At 37.6% G+C, this 20603-nt stretch overlaps 1 protein-coding gene across 8 annotated transcripts in view; it reads right to left on the minus strand.

The window, feature by feature from the left end:
• Positions 1-20603, minus strand: part of LOC120298223 (ras-GEF domain-containing family member 1C-like) — a 93119-nt gene that overhangs the window by 14011 nt on the left and 58505 nt on the right. For 6 of the 8 annotated variants that reach the window (XM_039321705.1, XM_039321700.1, XM_039321703.1 and 3 more), the window contains 3 exons: positions 13285-13470; positions 11895-12017; positions 8166-8303 (listed from right to left, as the gene is read on the minus strand). In XM_039321705.1, the coding sequence (XP_039177639.1) occupies positions 8166-8303; positions 11895-12017; positions 13285-13464 (441 nt within the window). In that variant the 5' untranslated portion in view covers positions 13465-13470. The remainder of the gene's footprint in view (positions 1-8165; positions 8304-11894; positions 12018-13284; positions 13471-20603) is intronic. The other 2 variants (XM_039321704.1, XM_039321706.1) reach the window with 1 other exon arrangement.

A 20603-nucleotide genomic window follows, 5' to 3' on the forward strand; every position in this document is an offset into this window, starting at 1 on the left:
TTGGCTGTGCTCTGATTGGCTGGGGGGTTGGCTGTGCTCTGATTGGCTGGGGGAGTGTTCTGTTTGGTTGTGCTCAGGTTAGTCTGAGTTGCAGGGGGGTTTAAGATTTTGGGCTGCCTTGCTATTTTTTGGCTTCACATTCGTGGTTGTGCCTCATCTTCATGGAGGGGGTCAGTTTGCTTCATGTATGGATTGGAAGGGTTTAAAGTGGCTAATGATGCAGCTGTGGTCTGGCTTCTGGTTTGTGGTCGTACCTCATCATCGGTGTCGCTTTGGGTTTGCTTTTTGCGTGGATGTGTGGTGGTGACATCCTGTGTGGTTTTTGTAAGTGTGGGTCTGGTATCATTTTTTGTGTTAGGGAGTCAATAAGGACGGGTTTCCAAATGGCTGGTAGGCGGGAGGTATCATCTCGCTTGTTCATGCTGTGTGGGCATTTTTCTATCTCGATGGCTTCTCTGATTATTCTGTTATTAAAATGTTCATTTTTGGCAATGGTTCTGGTATTTTTAAAGTCAATTTCATGTCCTGTGGCTTTAAGGTGTTGGACCAGGGAAGATGTTGGTTCCTCTTTTTTGACTGAGTTCTTATGTTCTTCAATGCGTGCACTTATTCTTCTGTTGGTTTGTCCGATGTATGTGTTGGGACAAGCAGTGCATGGGATTTCATATACTCCTTGATTTTCTAACTCAATTTTATCTTTGGGGTTTCTAAGGATGGTGGATATTTTTCTGTTTGTGCAGAATGCTGTTTTGATGTTGTGTTTATGGAGGATCTTACTGATTCTGTCTGTGGTGCCTTTTATGTATGGGAGGAGGGCTTTGCCGTTTTCTTGTTCTTTGTCTTGGATTTTAGTGGGGGTTTCTTTTTGGATTAGGTTTGTAATCAGAACACACTTTCACCCAATCAGAACACAGCCAAGCTCCCACCCAATCAGTTCATACCCCCACTGGCAGTTAAAAGGAAGAAACAGCTAAGACCACACATTGCTCCTCAAAGCACGAAGCTGAAAACACCAGCCTGAAGATGACGAATGGGACTTCGTCGAAATGTCGCCAAGACACTTCCAATTTTACGCGGGAGAAAACCCGAACAATCAAAAACTTACATACAAACACCCGCGAAAACCTCAGAATATATATATAAATAAATAAATAAATTAAAAGCTCTTCTGCTTCTACTTTCTTCCTCAAAATGGCAAACTTGGATACTTGTCCAAAAATGTACTACAGTCCTGGGGGTAAGAGTGTAATCTGAGGGGGCAATAAAAGGGGAGAGAGTCAGGATCAATTTGATTCTGGAACTCAGGGCAAGCATATATGGAACATACTTGGGATAGAGGTGGCATACCCAAACCCTGTTGTTTACATCCTTATATATATACAATTGCAGGGCTTCTCAAACAGGCAAAAGAAGGGCATGGCCTTGAATGAGGAATACATATGTTTTAATATAAACAAAGCTTACAAACTCTATTGGTCAGAGTTGAATCAGCAATATTCTACAGAGGCTAAACAGGGGTTGGTTCCCTGTTTAAGCAATTTCAGGATGAGCTTCATTTGTTATTCTACGAAGAAAGTCCTTTTTCTTGAACTATCCCATTGGCCAAACAAATTTAACTTGCAGTATTTTCTTTTTTAAAAAAATAGTTCATGTTACATATTACTGTAAAAATATCATATTAAATCCAATTTTATTTTATTTTATTTTTAACATCCAGATCAAAAATGCTAAAGCACTAATGCAGAATAATCTAATTAATGTAATGTTATTAAACTGGGAAAGAGAAATCCCATGCTGTTTGGGAAAAAAGTGGCAGGGTGGGTGGAATAATAAGATGAAAGTATTCATCACAGCAGAAAAAAAATATGGATGCTGTTTTTCTGTTTTCTGTACTTTAAGCCAAAGCACATCATTCTTAAGCAACAATGGATTTAAAGATGATGGCAAGCCCCAGCAGGTGGCTTAGGAATTCACATTTTAATTAAGTCTTTTCTTTCAAAATGCAAAGCACAACTCTTGGCAAAAAAAGAGATATCCTTTTTAGTATGCTACATACCTTTCTAAGCACTGCAAGGAGCCTCAAGAAATGGATAGGGCCACGAGCAGGAAAAAATATTGCTGCAAGGTATTATTGTAAAATAGTATCAGCAAGAGAGATAATGAATTCAATGACCCTAGGATTTTTCTGCACATCTGATTCTGGATTGCACTTTTTAGTTCAAATAAGCATAGGCCTGCCAAAGCCAATTAACTACTGATTTTGATCAAGGAAAGTGACACATTCATAACCCACAAATATATATGCTATTCCAAATGAAAGGGGGGGGGGGAAAGAGCCTGGTTGATTTCTGTTTGCTATTCTTTAGCTTTCTCAATTATCCAGCATGTATCAACACTTATCCATTAAATCTTTTTTTTTTTTTGTACTGATAGGTAGATTACTTCTCTCAGTTTGTTGGCTGCTATACTGTTCTTTGGATTTGCTAGTGTGATTTGCTAGAACCTTGACTATTTTTGTGTACATATTTCACAGAGCCTTTCAACATGATAATGACCAGAGTGCTAATCTAATTTCATCTTTTAGTAGTAAGGATTTTTGAAAATAGGAAACATTTACTAAGGTATGTAGGATATCGATACATTTACTGTACAGTTTTCCAGTAATCCATCTTCAATATTTTCATCTTCTTTGAATCAGTTACTATCTGTCTATTGGTATCCTCAAATTCCAGTTTGAGACTGGAACATCCTTCTGAATCCAGAGATCTTTTGGAAGACGTTTCTTGTTTTTCCATAATTCTTTCCCTGCCTCTACAGATATCATCGTAATACTGTTTTTAATCTCTTCTAATTGTTTCTGAAATTCTTTATTAAATTCTTTCATAAGTTTTAATTTATCTTTCTGGCATTTCCCAGTTTCTTCTGACATCGAGTTTGCTTTCTTCTAATTTTTGGCCTTCGACAGCCTATCTTTTATGACTTTGATTCACCCCATAATTCAGACATGTCAAACAAAAGGCCTGGGGGCCGGATGCGGCCTGCGAAGTGATTTCATGTGGCCCGTGAAGCCATCATGGAAACAGTGAGGGAATGGCCCCTGCTGCCTTGGCCCTGGCCCAGGCCAGCTGGGAGCCAATGTACAATTTTGTGGTGGCCATCTTGGCACTTGCCCCGGCCCCACCCCCTTCTGCCAGAGACCCTCAGATCTGTCCTACTCTTGCCCAGGCCCCCACAGGCCCCCTTGATGCGAATGATGTAGAACTTGCTATGCCCATCCAGTAGGCCACACCCACTCCATCCACACCCACCCAGTAGGCTGCTCCCACTCTGGCCACACCCACCCGGCCCCCCAAGGGCAACTGCAATGCTGATGTGGCCCTCAGTGAAATTGAGTTTGACACCCCTGCCATAGTTCCTTAGTTGCCTCCCAGGAGGTTCAAGATTTTAAAGTGACTCTTGATGTTCTCCTTGAAAATGGTGAGTATATGCCCAACATTCAAGCGTGAAACCAGTTGGTTTACTTTTCCATCTTTAACTTGGCTTGGAAATTGAATCTGAGTGGTTTGTGACCTGTTCTACAGCCCTTTATTATTTGAACTGAGTTCTTCCATCTCCTTGTATCAGTATCAGTATACTTAATTCCATTTCTGTGTATTCTGTCTGGAGATGGCCATGTATATAGGTGTTGTTTTGGTTTTGCTAGATGTTATAGAGTTCTTATTTTATCTGGGTTTTTTTCTGCTTAAATAACTCCCAGCAAATAAAATGTTGGCAGCATTTGTATTTTGCTTCCTTTGAACTCTCATAATTATGCTTGCATCCTTTCTTTGTTCAGATTGACATATCCTGTTTAATGGCTGGCCTCTATATCTGGCCTGATCCCCCCAAAACCCATAGGGTAAATAGTTTTTCTAAGGAACTCAACTTTAGGAATATGTGTATGCATACGCATGTATGAGTATATGTACATATGTGCCATAAAAGACTTCTGTACTAACCTAATTTACTTTTTAAAAATGTACTCTCTGTTATTGCTGCTACTGGTTATTAAAATGTTATTTTCTATTCCTTCTCTCACATGTGGGGATCACCTCCCATAGCTCCTACTTTGATATAAATCAAAGGTTGTCATTTTATCCAAAGCAGAAAACTAACATGTTTTTATCTTACTCAGCAGGATTGGAAATCAGAATTTAATAAACCTGAATGCAAACACCTCTATTGGTGGCAGAGTAAACAATAATTAAATAAACCAAAAATAAATGTTAGGATTTCATAATCCTTCTAAAATGCCATTGGACGAGGAAGGTTGGGTAGAAAAAGGTAAAATCATGAAAAGCAGATAATTACATAGATTGGGACAAGAAACAGCATATATTTAGGATATAATAATAGAAAAAAGGATCCAGAATGAAAGCATTAAAGAAGGTCCTCCTTGCCATAAGCCTGACAAAGTGAGAAGAAAAACAGAGTTAAATGTACTTAAGAAGGAAGCCCTGCCTGTTTTTTGTCTGAAAAACAGCAGGAATAGAAGGTGTAATCCATGAAAGGACATGAGATAAATTTGATATGTTTCATTCTAGTCACTCTCTTTCAGCTTTCATTCACCCAATGAGTGAAGTATAAATCGCTCAATTTCCAGGGTTATAATACAAACAAATGCAAAAACACAGCGATGTATAGTCTGTTTTTTTAAAAATGGTCCTATCAAGGATTCAGAGGAGCCCATCTCATTTAGTTCTTAATAATCAAAGTCTCTGTATTTCTTTCTTTCTGTCTCCCCCCAATGTTGGCCCCATTAATGTCAGACAAATCTGTTTAGCAATGCCAATCATCCTAGACCCATATCTGCAGCCCCAAAACTAGACAATCATGCTTGCTTTATGCATGTTCCTATGGTTACACCGAAGAGATTGAGGAGTTGCAATACAAAGCTCGGCCTTTTCATCACGGTTTCTTTTGTTCTTTCTTTCCTATCTGTTCTTTCTGAATCAACATGTGTCAAACATAAAAGAATGTCAAACCTCAAAAGCGATAACTATCTATACCTATTCTCCATCTCATTCCTGCTGTCAGAAAATCACTAGGTAAGTGGGCCAGATGGATGAGATGAAAGCAATCATTTATGAAAATAACTGTGATAGAAATAGGTGAGTGAACACATTGCATTGCATCCTAATGCTATTGCCAGGTATATAAAAGGTGGTTCAGTTGGGGATCAGTTCTAACACTGATTAGGGCAGTTCATCCCAATATTTAGATTTTGTATTTATATATTGGTTGTTTGGTAGTTGATGTTATGTATGAAAAACCTGCTTCTAGAAGTTGTGAATGCTCCAACACTGGAAGTTTTAAAGAAGAGATTGGACAACCATTTGTCTGAAATGGTATAGGGTTTCCTGCCTGAGCAGGGGGTTGGACTAGAAGACCTCCAAGGTCCTTTCCAACTCTATTATTATTATTATTATTGTTGTTGTTGTTGTAAAACACCCAGAGTCTCACTGTCTGAGTTGAGCAGCCTTCTATCTCTTGAAATACATAAATAAAAAAATAGAAAACATTGCAATTACACCAGCTGGGCTAAAGAAAGATACAAGTTGAATATGAATAAGGCTGCTAGCCATAAGGATGGAGAAAAGAATTTAATTAAGTACTTAGTTCCTTACTGATATAAATCTGTGAAGGAATGTAGTCTGGATTCCCCGGCGGGAGGGGGTGCATTCTAGAGCAGAGTTCCCCAACCTTTCCAGCTTGGCAGCCTGGAAGGAAAGGGAGCAGCAAGGAAATGTGCGCACATGCGGCTCCACGCACACATGTGCAAATGGATGCTCGCACAATGGCAGTGCTAGCATGCGTGTGCATGCACAAGTGGGCTGTGTGCACCCATGGCGTGCAGGCTAATGTCTGCACATGTGCAAATGGGCCATGCGCACCCATGGCATGCGTGCTGGTGCATGCACATGCATGCACAAATGGGCGGCTGGTGCCCATATGAAGCTGGTGGCAGTGCTAGTGTCCCTGCGCATGCGCAAATCGGGCTGTTAAGACCTGCGCGACGGTGCTACCGCAAATGGGATGGGGCTTGCCAGCTATTCCTGGGACCCAGTAGCCAACAGGCCACGGCCCGGTACCAGGCCACAGACCATTGGTTGTGGACCCCTGTTCTAGAGCAGCAAGAGACAATTCACTACAGATAGTTTATGTGAGAGAAAGAGGGTAAAGACAGCTCCTCCCTAATAGTTCCTGGAGTATATGCTTTATGAGGGGGCAGTTTGCTTTAATTTGGCAGGATTACTATCTATAGGTGAGGGACAGTAAAGAAATCTGCTTGGAAGAATCACAGTCTGTTTATGTTTTGGAACCTGACATAAAATAAGCTTATATATTGCTATAGAGAATCATGTAATATAATGGTCAAAGTACTGTACTAAGAGCAGAATGATCCAGGCTGTAGTCCTTCTTTAGATATGAAAGTTAGAAAAATGACTTTGCCCAATCACTTTCTTTCAGCTCAAGATGTCTTTTCTCAAGACTAATCATATTTAATTTCTTTTATCTATCTTGGTAAGATATGACTCCTGCTCTTTTGATCATCCTTACTACTCTTCTCTGCCTCAAACTGGACACAAAGCCGGTCTGACTTATGCAGTAAACTATTAATTTCTATGATGTAGAAACTACTTATATTCGCAAATGAAGATAAATATACATGCCCCAGGATCATATTGCAGGATCCAATGTGAGTCAGTCACTGGGACCAAAGATTTATTCTACCCACATTTCCAAGTGACCATCCTTGATATAATGGACTGGATGTTGCCTGATTAAACCACTTCAGTTTCTAGCTGTTTATAGTTTAAACTGATAATTAACTACAGGATAAGGTTCTCACAATTGGTTTTGCAATTTTTGCAATTGTGGTAGTATCAGTCCGTCAGTCATAGATAAGATGCACCTATGTGCCTATGCATCTATGTCTGTTTCCACTTTTCCGTATTCAAGTTCCACAATCAGGCTTTGTTATAGAACACTACAAATGAAAATGAAGGCTATGGCCTGATAGTAGAATTAAACATGAACGATCTGGCAAAAAGGAAGATAACTACTGCAGACTGAAAGGATGAAATCACTGGAGGGGAAAGGAATTTGAAACTAATTTATCTAAGGAGGAAATGGCCCTAAAGCAATATGCAACCCATCTATCTCCTTTGTTGTGCCCTATAGATCTCAGAAGTCAACTGCTTGTTTTGGCAATGAATACTGAGAAATGACAGCATGGTTTCACATTCCTGGCAGGAAAAAAAAGAGGGTTCTGCTTTAAGTTCAGCACATCAAAAACCTAAAAAGGGGCCGATATGTTACACCTCTAAAATGACACCCTGAAATCATAGCCTGCCCATAAGATGTTTGTCCAACATGTCAAGGTCCCTCCCAATTTTCGTTTTCATTGTGCAAAAATTTTAATTTCATTAGTTCTATTACTTTGTGATACAAACAAGTTTACACCATCCAAACTGTAATAAACATACAGCTTTTTCAAGCTAGAAATTACATCTTTCCTTAAGGTTTTCATTCTGAAATGTAAAATTCATTTTCTAGATTGTACTATCTTCCTTGCGTATGTTCTAAATGCCTCTTTCTATAAAATGGTCGTATCAATTCTACTGTGTCCATGTTTTATTATTTTATTTTATTGATTTATTTTCTTATGAATATGATTATTCTATTGGAAAACAGAAAAGACCTTATTTCTGTTTTATTTTCCCCAAACTGCAAAATCAGATGAGGAATGTTTAAAATCAAAGGTCAAAGAATGAGTTCGCTAGGACCCAAATTCCCTTTGACCCAGCATTTTGCTTTTACAACAAATCTGCATCGCCGTTTGTGAAATTCTCCAGCCAGTGCAAACTTTTCAGTTGTCAGCAAGGATAGGGCAGTTGCCTTTTTTATAGGCATCTGTCATAAAATACTTTTGGAAATAACATGAAAAGGTCTGACCATCCCTATATAAATCGCTTGTTCAGAATAATATTATTAAATTTTGGAGTAGCATACAGGTAACAACACCCCATCATCACCACCCACCACATCATCCATCCATCCAGCACCCACCACCTCTTGGTTATATAAATTCCCAGCATATCCCTACCTGTGATCACCCTCACCTCATCACATGGAGCTATCCGGTGGATAATGTCTTTCAAACATCCAATCATCTTTTCTTCCTGAAAATCATAAGGAAAGGTTTCCGTCCATTCTGTTAATAACTGTAAGATCTTGGGCCCAAATTTTCTGATTCGTGCCTAAAATAGAGGTTAAGGAATGAAAGATGAAAAATTAAGGGAAGTACATCAACAGATAAAGAGAGAGAAAATGACCTTAATTTAAAATTAAAGCATTTGCAGGATACCTGGGAAGCTTACATATGTGCAATAAACTTAACATGGATGATAAATCTCCTTAGATTAGGTAGGGATGAGTGAATCATTCAACTTCCTGTCTGGGTTAATTTTGTAGTAATTTATAATTACATTTCAGTTCATTTTTCCATTAATCCATTGGTTTTTTTAAAAAAAAATCTACCTTTTTTATTTAAATCTGCATATATATTTTTTGTGTTGGATTTATCAAAAAGGACATTTCTCAACCATTGCTTCTTTGGCTATACCTAATAGTTGTCCGTTCACATTGCACAGCTACCGGTTAGCCTGGAAAGGTTTAGTTTGAATCCAACAACTCGCTGCTGTAAATCAATTTAGTCTTTTTCCTAGTCTTTGTTTTTAATACATTTGTTTGTGATTATGCATGATGCCCTGTCACTTCCAAAATATTTTTAGGAGTCATTTCAGCAAGTTCCCTTTGAAACAGCACACATGCCCATTACAATAATAGAAACTCTAGATGAGACAGAAATTTTCCTTGCTTTGGCCTCCAAATGAAAGGTACCCTTTAATCAAACAAAATTATATTGTATGTATTGAAGCTTCCTGCCTTTTCCGCAAAACTGGTCAGTAGAGCTATTTTAGTATTTGGCCAAAATAGGTTTCGAGGGAACTATCACTGGACATAATATAGCAGTTAAAGACTTTTGAAAAGGTCAAGGAAATAGGGTGCATTCTCTCTCCCACTTTGCTCAAGGTGCCTATAAAATACAGTAGTCCTCAACTTATGACAACTGATCCAAAATTCATGTTGCTAAGTGAGAAATTTGTTAAGTGAGTTTTGCCTCATTTTACAACTTTTCTTGCCACATTTGTTAAGTGAATCACGGCAGCTGTTAAATGGATCTGATTTTCCCATTGACTTAGCTTGTCAGAAGGTTGCAAAAGGTGTTCACATGACCCAGGACCTTGCAACAGTCATAAATGTGAACCAGTTGTCAAGCATCCGAATGTAAATCACATGACCATGGGGATGTTGCAACGGTTGCAAATGTGAAAAATGGTCAAAAGTCACTTTTTTCAGTGCCGTTGTAACTTAGAAGAGTCACTAAGCAAACTGCTGCAAGTTGAGGACTACCTGTATTGCTAATCCAGGGCAGATGAAAAAAATTCTTTAGTATACAGAGAACAATCATGGAAAACTCCTATCATAGTGAAACACTTGTTTCTTACCATACTCTGAACAAGGTAATTCAACACACGCCCAAAAGCTACAATGGGTCTTTACACCTTCCTTTGGAAAGCATCACTGCAAATCATGTACCCCTGCAGTACACATTTACATATTTTGCCACTGACTTTAACAGAAAAACAATTTAGCAACTAGTCTATTTTTGCAATTGTTATTATCCTGCTGCATCTTGCTTAGAAGAGAGCTGAATCTTCTCCCTCTCTTGGGGATCCCAGCTGCTGAAAATAAAATTTTCTACCATCTGAATACAGCAGCTTGGTCTGTGTCGCAAGACATAGGGATTTAACGTCTTTACAGGTGTGCAACAATGCAGTCATTTTAGCTATTTATATATTTCATTTATTCTGTTCCAAGATTATATGTACAGGTTTGTATGTCTGCATAAGACAGAAAAAGTGGAGACTGTTAATAAATTAATAATAAAGATCAATAAAATGTTAACAATAAGTGATTCTTGAAGATCTGCTGTTAACATTTTTCTCAGGAATTTAACAATACAGCGAGTCTAAATATGAACAATTATTATAAGATTTGTAGGTTCAGCGTACAAGATTTACTACCACTCTTTATATCAATTCTTATTTTCAGGGGCAGAATTGCCAAATGGGAATGCATAATCTGCTAACCCATTGCATGCAGCTTTATAAAGAAATGTTTCTGCTAACAAAGTACCCCTAACCCTGAAATAGAGTGGCAGGAGGAGAAATGTCTGTAACTATAATTTCAAAGAGCAGTTAAGTCCTCTGGTATTTCAAATACTGCTGCGTGGACCCACTTCTTTAGCTACATAAAGTGAAGGCGGTCCATGGTGCCCTTTCTTGTAAGGCATGCATTTGTCTTTAAAATTCTGCAAGAGAGATTGTTACTTTTGCAGCAGGAGGCAACACAGCAATTCCTCCCAATGTTTTACAAGCACCCCATTAGCTCTTGTAGACAAGCTCAGCATATGCAGAGAAATAAATCTGGAATAGTTGCACTGTGTTTTTCAGAATGAGACAAGGAACAATTACCAGTAGTCCTCTACTTACAACCCACAATTAAGCCCCAAATTTCTATGGCTAAGCAGTTGTTTAAGTGGGGCTTGCCCCGTTTTATGATCTTTCCTGCCACAGATATTAAGTGAATCATTGCAGTTGTTAAGTTAGTAACATGGCTGTAACGTGAATCTGGCTTCCCCATCTGACTATGCTTGTCAGAAGCTCAAAAAAGGCGATCATATGATCCCGGGACACTGCAACGGTCATAAATAAATGCCAATCGCCAAGTGTCTAGATCTTGATCATGTGGCCTTGGGGATGCTGCAACAGTCGTAAGTGTAAAAACAGTCATAAGTCACTTTTTTTCGATGTGGTTGTAATTTTGAATGGTCACTAAATGAATGGTTGTAGGTTGAGCACTACCCGTACCTTATTGCTGAAAATGCTAGAAGGGTATTTTAGTCAAAGAGAGCAAGCAAATGGGACAATTTCAACACAGGCCTTCTGCACTCCATTAGAACCAGGCTTTACTTTTGAGGAGAGCATGAGGGCTGTACAGAGCAGGGTGACCAAGCAAAATCATCAGGACAGCACTACACCTATTGGGGCAGGAATTTCTGCTTGTTTTTCCTGAGATTTGGGAAGCAGAATTTTGGGTTGAATTTGCTTTAAATACATTAAACCTACTTGAGGGCTTACATTATTATATTGTTTGCATTTCCATTATTAAAACGGCAAGAAACAGTGCAGTAATTTTCAGCAATTACAGTCAAAGGGGGCTCCAACAACTACAGGGGAAAAAAAAAAGGCTCCGTGTGGCTCTGGTTCTCCACATCTGTATCAGACAACTGCAGCCAAACCATTCCCAAATGCATTTATCTGGGCACCCTTAGGATCACAAAACTCTCCATGGGGACAAAGGGACATATGTAGCAAGGGAAATAAGGTACAATTGGAAGTTTTCTCCAAATGCACTGTAATAGCAATAGCACTTAGACTTATATACTGCTTCATAATGCTTTACAGCCCTCTCTAAGCATTTTACGTAGTCAGCATATTGCCCTCAACAATCTGAGTCCTCATTTTACCGACCTCGGAAGATGGAAGGCTGAGTCAACCTTGAGGCAGTAGAATCTAACTCCTTGTAGCGAGCAATGAGTTAGCCTGCTGCACTGCATTCTAACCACTGCGCCACCATGGTTCTTGTTATATTGTAATCCTGTTGTCATACTGTGAATGCTACCCTTACTCATCCTAGTATCTGCAATCATCAAACGTACCAACCTTATCCAGCACTGGGTCATCCAGTTGCTGCTGCTCAATGCACTTGTGACAAACACGGGAGAGAAGTTCATGTGGTTCAATGAACAGTCTTGAGCTCAGCAGGAATGTGAAGATATAGGCCTTCTGAGGAAAGGAAACAGGAACATTCATCTAACAACAACTGGCTAGAGAACTAAATATGCAAAATTCCTTCTCAAAGGCAGGAGGTCGTTCAGTGGTTTATTCTGAAACAGAATACAGCGGTTGCAATTTCAATCTACCTGGACACTATATAAACAGGGGACGCTGTGTTGGTGTATCTGGTGTGAACTTTTTTTTAACCAACTTTATTAGATTTTAAAATAAAGAAATAAAAACTAACAAGGATTAATAGTTAAGAAAAATTCTTATTAAAGTTTTTGTTTTCTTTTCGTGACATTTTCTATTGCCTAGATGCTTTTGGGATAGGAGCAGCATATAAATACTATAAAATAAACATATAAACAGACAAGCAAATCAACGGCCATTAGATATAAGTATTAAAAATGGATGAGCAAGATATTTACTTCTCAATACAGGAGTCTTTTAAGAATGATAAATCATGCTATATTCTGTATAGTATCTTTTCAGAAATTGGGATTATGTTTTGGCTAATACATAGGAATAACATCTAGCTAGTTTACAACTTATTTGCTCTTGGTGGTGTTCCCACTGACACTGGGGACAGTAACTATTTAAGATGTTCTCTAGTCAGAGATATTTTTTACTAATTTATCATTGTGAATTAGAGTTCTGTGTCATCAAAAACAAACAAAACCCCTACAGAATAGTGATGCTTGGGAAAGTGCATGCATATCAATTTATATTTCTGCTAAAAAGGTACAAAGTTGACACAGAGGCAAGTGGAACAAAAAACATTACTGTACAAGTAGTCCATAACTTATGACCACAATTGAGCTAACATTTCTTTTGCTAAATGAATTTTGCCCCATTTTATAGCCTTTCTTGCCACAATTGTGAATCACTGCAGTTGTTAACACGAACAAGTGAACCTGGCTTCCCCAATGACTTTGCTTTTCAGAAGATTGCAAAGGTGATCGCATGACTCCAGGACACAGCATCCATCATAAGTACACACCAGTTTCCAAATGACCAAATTTTGATCATGTGATCATGGGGATGCGGAAATGGTCGTAAATGTGAAAAATGGTGGTACGTCATTTTTTCAGTGTGGTTGTAACTTTGAACGGTCACTAAATGAATGGTTGTAAGTTGAGGACTATCTGTATATTGTTTATTTGTAACCTGCATCAAAAGAAACTTTCCTAATTTAAAAATTGTTGACAGCTTGCAAAAAGTGATGGTCAAATTCATCAGAACAAATGGCAGCTCACAGTAACCAAATATTTACCTCAGGGTAGTAGTCAGCTGTAGGTATAAGGTGTTGAATTAAAGCATCAAGAGATGCTGAGGTAAGGTTCCCATCTTGAAAGATCAGTCCTCCTTCATCATCTTCTTTGGAAGGATGGAGGTGATGAGGGCTGAAGCCACAAGAAGTAAACATGCTGGCAGAGCTCAGTGTTAGGGGCATGCCTTTCTGGAACAAAAGAAGCACAGATAAAATCAGTCAAAGGTACACCCAAAAATTACATCAGAGCCTGGGAATGAATGAGCGAACGAATGAATGAATGGAAACACTTGCATTTGCAAAACTTCCTGGGACATACTTTCCCACCATTGATATCCCTGGCCATGTTTCTCTCAGTCTTAAGCTTCATTGCGGCCCTTTCATCCTGCCCTTCACATTTTATTGGAAAGGTTTTTTGTTGCTGTTGTTGGAAAAGATTCAACCATATTAGGAGTTAAGAAATGCTGTCTTTTAATAACAGGATATTTTTATTCTTTTAATAAACCTTGTAAGAAATGACAAGGGAAACATAATTTACTCTCCCTGTGATATAAAAGCTTTGAACATTTTTGGATAAACCAATCTGCTCTCTCTCATACACACTGCCCTGGGCACAATGGGTTATCTTGTAAGGTTAGCATAATGTACAACCACCATCCTACTGGTTGTCCAGGATATAAAGTAACAAGGACATGTACCAACATGCATTGCTATAACACTTTTTAAAACGCTTAATGATTAGTCACTTAAAACCATTCACAGTTACAGATAAACCCTCCCCCCAAAGTTACTTATGACCCATCTTTAAAATTACGACTTCCACAGCCTACCAGAGTCACATGATCGCATTTTGGGCACTTGGCAACCAGTGTGCATTTACAACTGGTTGCAGTGTCCCAATGGTCACGTGGCCACAATTTGCAACATTTTTTACTGGGTTTGGGCAAAAAAAAGAAAAAAGTCCATATGGGAGAATGGATTAACAATCACAGTGACTCACTTTATGACCATCATAAAAAGATTTGTAAAATTGAGATGGGTTATATTGGTGGCCTGCTTAACAACCATGACAACTTATGACCAAAATTCTTGTGGCTCTTATTACATGAGCCACATGTAATGCTCTTCTATAGGTCTTATTACATAAGGACCTATAATTCACATCTTTTTAAATACATTGCCAACTCTTTTCAGCGTTCCCATCTTTTGTTTTGAATACCGGCAAAATTGTTTGATCACAGCCGCACTAGCCTCTCTGCTGCCCTCCCACAGATGCCCAAGCATGACTATTGATTCTCTGAGTCAATTTATTCAGACTGAGTTAATGAACTGCTGTCTGCAGCCCAAGTCAAACTGCCTGAATACTATTTTCCTTGTTCTTGATTGAAGTGAAGCCTGCAGGAGCTCATCCAACTTGGTTAACAAATCACTACAGCTTCTATTATTTGTGTGGAAATTGAAGTCAGCTAAATCTGCATAAGCTAATAACTGAAGTGATCATGGATCCTTTAAGTCTAAAATACCAAGGTTTCACCTGTTATTTGTGGAAAATATCTTACGATCACGCTCAAGTATATTGTGCCGAAATCTTGGAAAAGAAATAAAATAAATAAAATAAATAAAGGCTCTCAATGGAGATCTGCTGGTAGTAAATATCTGGACCCATAAATGTGGTTTCTTTGCTAACATTACAGAAGTGATTTCCCATTGTCAAGATACTGACTGATTTATCTATGTAAACATGTAAGCCATCACCATATATTAGTTAACATTCTTTAGGCTTTGACACATCTTAGCTTTTTCCATCCCAGACTAGCCCAGAGACTTGGCTGCTGCCATCTGCTATAGGGCCTCTAGCTGAATCCACTTTGGGATTAGTAGGCCAACTAATCTCAAAGTGGGATTAGTTTCAACTTCCATTTACCTTCTGGCTAAAAGCAAGAGCAAAGATTTGTTAAGAAACAAAAACTGAAGATACTAAAAATAAATGTATGGTTATTTTAATTATTATTCTATTAAATCTAGACTCTGCATTAAACTGAAAAGTGGCAGTAAATATGATGATAACACAGAAGTTCTCTGTGGATTATATTGTATCAATGTAGAGAAGATAGAATGCTTAAAAAGCTTATAGAGATGCTACCAGAAAACACTCCGTAAATAGGGCCTAATTAGGTTAAGAAATTCACACAAAAGAGCAGAATATTAGGTCCCTAGGACAAATTAGTAACTTATGTATTAGGAAGAAATATTTTGCTCTAATTGGCTGACATCCATTATCCTCAGTCCTTTTCCCTAAATAAATGCTTAGAATCAGAAACATTCTTTCTGACTGTATCATCAAGGCAAGTGGAAATAAATAATGATTACAAATAAGCATTGTCTACATAGCAGCATTTGGGGGAAGGGGGATTTCAAAGCAGAAAAATCAAAGTGAATACCTTATGGTGACAAAAATCAAGAAACTGGCTTGAAGAACATAGTAGCATCAGAATTAATTTTTAAAAAGAAAATTGACAGTACAAAGAAAAGTAAAGTTAATCTTTGCACGTTCCTTAGATGTTATAATTTTGCTTACGTATATTAGGGAGCTATAATTCTTATCAACATATCGTCCACCTCAATGCATTGGCAAAATCAGATTATATGATGAAAAATTTCTATTTAGGTACAATTTAATAAAGATACCCAGTCCTAATGCTCCTTTAAATGTAGACCATTGGCTAACAATTGCCAGGTTAAACATATGAACAAAACAGTGTAGGGGATGGCGAGAAAGGCAGAAATCATTTCATGTGAATCTTTGGAAGACTTTTGGAACCAACTATGTGGGCGTCCAGGCTCCAGCTGCAGAATGCTCATTACATCAACATTCAATGAAAAGGCCAGGAAAGTTTGGTCACTGGCACTTTTACATTTAACAGAAAGTCTTGTGGCAAGTGATAATGATATTGTCAGTACTGGCTGACATGCAAATTGCAAAGTCCTAAGAAAAGAAACAAAACAGCCCTCTCCTTATTAAAAAGCCAAACAGAATGCATGCAGTCTTTTTCTTAATTTCAAAGGGCAAAATACTTGTAATCGGTGGTTGAATGCATGATATTTTGGGACTAAGGATTTGGCTGCCTTTTACTTCTAATGTTATATGCACACTAGGTTTCATACTGCATGAAAATTGGAAAGATAGCCAAATCCCATTACTAATTTCCAATTAGTATTATTTTGTTTTCATGGAAACAATAAATGAATGAACAGATAGCTGTCTTTATCCTAATGCCTTTCAGTGGATGGAGATTTCAAATTTCCAGGTGAATAGGTCAGGGAAGGCTGAGCTATCTATTGTTGAAAGAAAAATCTTCAGGTCCAATCCAAGCCAGGAATAAATAAAATGGAGGCTGTTTGGAAAGAAGGTTCTATTTATTGAAGAACAGAACCAACAGCATGTGGTTCTGGGACAGCTGACAAAATGGAGCTGGGATAGGTGGGCTTTTATACCTTCTTTGGGCTTTGTATTTTGACCTGAGCTTGAGTGTGCCCTTTTGGTATTCTAATGGTGGTGGGTTAATCCTATTATGTCCTAATGGTCATGTTCCTGTCCTTGGGAGTCTTTGTTTTTCTAATCCCATCAGTTCAAACCTTCTCTGTGGCAGTGGCTGAAGGCATTTTGCTTACGAATAATGGCCCCAAATCTCCATTTCTTAAAAGCTGGCCTGCTTGAAGGAAGGAGACTGGGGGCTGGTTTCTGCCTAAGATTTTTCTCCATTATTCCTTTGGGGAAATATACTATTCTGCCTTTTTTAATATTCCCCTGAGTATTTCCTTCTCTAGGAGGGTGGGTGGGTGCTGACTTCCAACACTATCAACATATATGGAATCAGGAATACATTGTAGATATTGAACTATCACAGTCACAAGCCTGCATAATACTTTCTTCAATAAAAATGACAGACCTCTGTAGTGCTATCCTATTTGAAGCCATAAATTATTACGTCTCCGTGCCACTTCTAGTTTTGTTAAGACATTGAGAAACTTAAGAGAAGGGGTCCCTCTTTATGAACCATCAAGTGGCACTTCAGTTTCTTTAAAAATGTAAGTACAACCAATAATTTTAAAAGAACTGGAACTAAAGAAATTATTCTTGGAGTTATATTTCTTTATTTTTAAATAAAGCATATTTTTAAATATGCTGAGGAAATGGATAGTTTTCAGAGTTGTCAAAAAATGTAATTATGTATGGTGATATCTACGCTAATACAATGTTTTCAGAGTGGTAAGTGAAGTGTGATCCATCCACCAATCTTCTAAGAACCCACAGATAAAGCTGTTACCAAAACCAGGCTGTTTAGAAAGCATTTGCTAGTTCAGCGCAAAGATACGGCATAAACTATCTACTTGAACATTTTTTCATTTTTCTATATAAGGCCAATAAAGCAGGTCACAATCCAGAAAATTACTTCAGTCATGTATTAGTCAAAACCTATCAGTGTTTTTGAGCATGCCCAGTTTATTATGAACTGTTTTGAAATGATCTGCTGTGTAGCATACATGGAGTTACTAAGCATAACACTTAAGAGAATGTGGAATCCTTTAATTCAGAAAGTACTTCAGCTATAAATGCAACAGAATTCAATTATCTGTATTTTGAGGAAAGCATTTTCGTTCACTCTCAATTTCATATCTGAAATACAAGAACAAAAGTTTTATGGGGCTATTGTGAGGATCACGGGAATAATATGCTATTTATAATAAAAGTAACTCCAAGTCATATGAACATATACTATTAGTTGCCCTATTCTCTGGACTGTCATCATAAAAATATATTGTGATGCTGTTTCATTCTGCTGCACAATATTTTTTTGCTGATTTTTAATTCATTCAGCCTGTAATAGGTCTGATTATAGTGGCAACTACGACACATACAAGCTGTATTCACATAAGATGCTGAACCATGGTTTGCTTAATTTCATTTGGTTGATACTAATCTGTAAATCATAGTTTGCAAATTACACTATCTAGGTTCACACATATTAGCATATATACAAACTTAGCACAAACTGATAATACAGTTGGAATTGTTAAAAACTGAATCCACACAGAAGAGACTCTAATAGCTTGTAGTCGTGCTTATAGTTATCTCAGCACTTATAATTCATTCATCTATCTTCTGGCACTTCATTTTTCTCCCAAGAAATTCAGGAATATATGAATCCGATTAGTAGATTTTCTTGATAGAGGCTTAAGAATACTATGAGAAACCGATCACTGCACTTCACAAATCCAGCTATACAATATATATATATAAATCAGGATTCTCCAAAGTAGTCAATATAGTAGCCCCAGGACTGATGGGGCTATCCAAGGGGTCAATCAAAGAATGAGGATCAAAAGGGAGTTGATAAATGTTGGAAGGTCAGTTGGGGTAAATTAACCTTTTGGGGTTTCTGTAGAGTTCCACACCACTTCCTAGTCCTGAAGGTGAGGTGGCTGGAGTAGAGACAGTGTTATCCAGAGTTGGATGGTCAGCCACCAGTGAGAACAGCCTTGAATTATCTCTATTACTGGTTAATCTTCAATTCAATTCACAGTCTGGGACTGGGAAAAACTTAACAGTTCAAGTCCTAACCAAGGACCTAAGAGCTGTTAAGATAAGGTCCGAGTATATAGGCAGTTCCAAGTAAGGTGTTTTTTTTTGCAAAGTCAGACTATTCAGATCTAATAAGTTCAAAATTTCTATGTATCTACGCAGCCCTTTGGGTATTGCTCCAAGGGCTCCTTTTATTATTGGCCCAACCATTGATTTCTTCCTCCATAATCGCTCAACTTCAATTTGGAAATCACAATATTTTGTTATTTTTTTCTAGCTGTTCCTCTTCAATTTGTGCATCACCTGGTATTGCAATATCAATGAACCAGACTTTTTTCTTTTCCACAATAATTATGTCTATTATTACTATTCTCTAGTATTATTAGTTAAAGCACCAATTATTAAATTATATTAATTAAATTATATTAATATAATCAATAAACAATCTGAAACTTCATGAAAGAGTCAATCAGATGAAAAGTGGGAGGAGTCCTGGCTTAAATGACCTGTAGCCTAGTCTGATGTGTGACTACTTCAAGTGAATTTTGTAGCTGAGTAAGACTCTAAATTCAGGTGTCTTGATTCCAATTTCATCACATAATCCACTATTACCACAGTGAAAATTTTAGAAAACCTTCATGTGTAACACAATTGAAAATAGAATTGTTGGGAAGCTGCTTCTCCCTTAGCTACAGACGAATTGCCTATTGTATAGCCAGTTTCAACATTTTGTTTATTTACTTATTATTTATTAAATTTTTATGCTTTTCACGTCACCAAGAGGCAATTCTAGTCAGCTTATAACCAAGTAAAAATAACAAGCTAAATTATTAAAATAATAAATACATTTTATTTTGACAATACATATTTTCACACTAAGGAGATAGCACAGTACATGAGATCAGGGGTTCAGCAAATTTTTCAGGCTGTGGAAACTGCTAGTAAAAATTTAAATATACACAATATTTTCATATTCTCTGAACACCTGATCAAAGGGCAAACTGGATGTGTTTGAAGTTTTTCTTTGTTCTTATTCTTCTTCTAACTGCAAAGTCCCTTTTCTTTTCTTTCTGAAATACTGAAGAGCTATGGACAGAGAGATGGCTCTGGCATGTAGAAAAGATATAAAAGGCTCAATAATCTCTTTCCATTCTTATCAGTTCTTCCTATCCCATATCCTTTTATTTGCTATGTTCATTTAAATTACAGCATAGCTGTGTTATCATAGTTGCCTGCGGCTAATGCTATCAAAACAGAAATGAATTGAGTTTTGCTGAGGAATATCTCGATGTATTATGAACAAGTAAAGTAATAACTGAAAACAGATTGTATCAATATTGTTTGGGAGCATTATGCATCGTGCCCATAAAGTCTGTTGTCAATGAAACATGAAATATGATTTCTATTCTAATCAGAGCTGCTAAATATGATAATCTAGTATTTAAAGACCCAAAGCTGAATATCTCCCACAGAGCTAAACAATAGTAGTTGGATGAAAAATATCATTTGCAAAAACTTTGAAGATATCACAATGTGGGAAAAATTATACTGAAATGACTTTACGGGCAATGGAAAGCAAAGTAAGCTGGAAGGTGGATGGAGGTATGCAAATGGAAAAAGCAACATTCTCAATGAATTAAAATTTGGAAATGGGAAGATCAAAGCTGTGCAAAAGCCTTTGAAAGGAGGCTTCCCGATGAATATATACAGGCACCTCTTGTAAAATGACTAAAGTCAT

Source organism: Crotalus tigris, unplaced genomic scaffold (assembly GCF_016545835.1).
Source record: "Crotalus tigris isolate CLP2741 ecotype Arizona unplaced genomic scaffold, ASM1654583v1 scf7180000023815.240080, whole genome shotgun sequence".
NCBI classification, from domain to species: domain Eukaryota; kingdom Metazoa; phylum Chordata; class Lepidosauria; order Squamata; family Viperidae; genus Crotalus; species Crotalus tigris.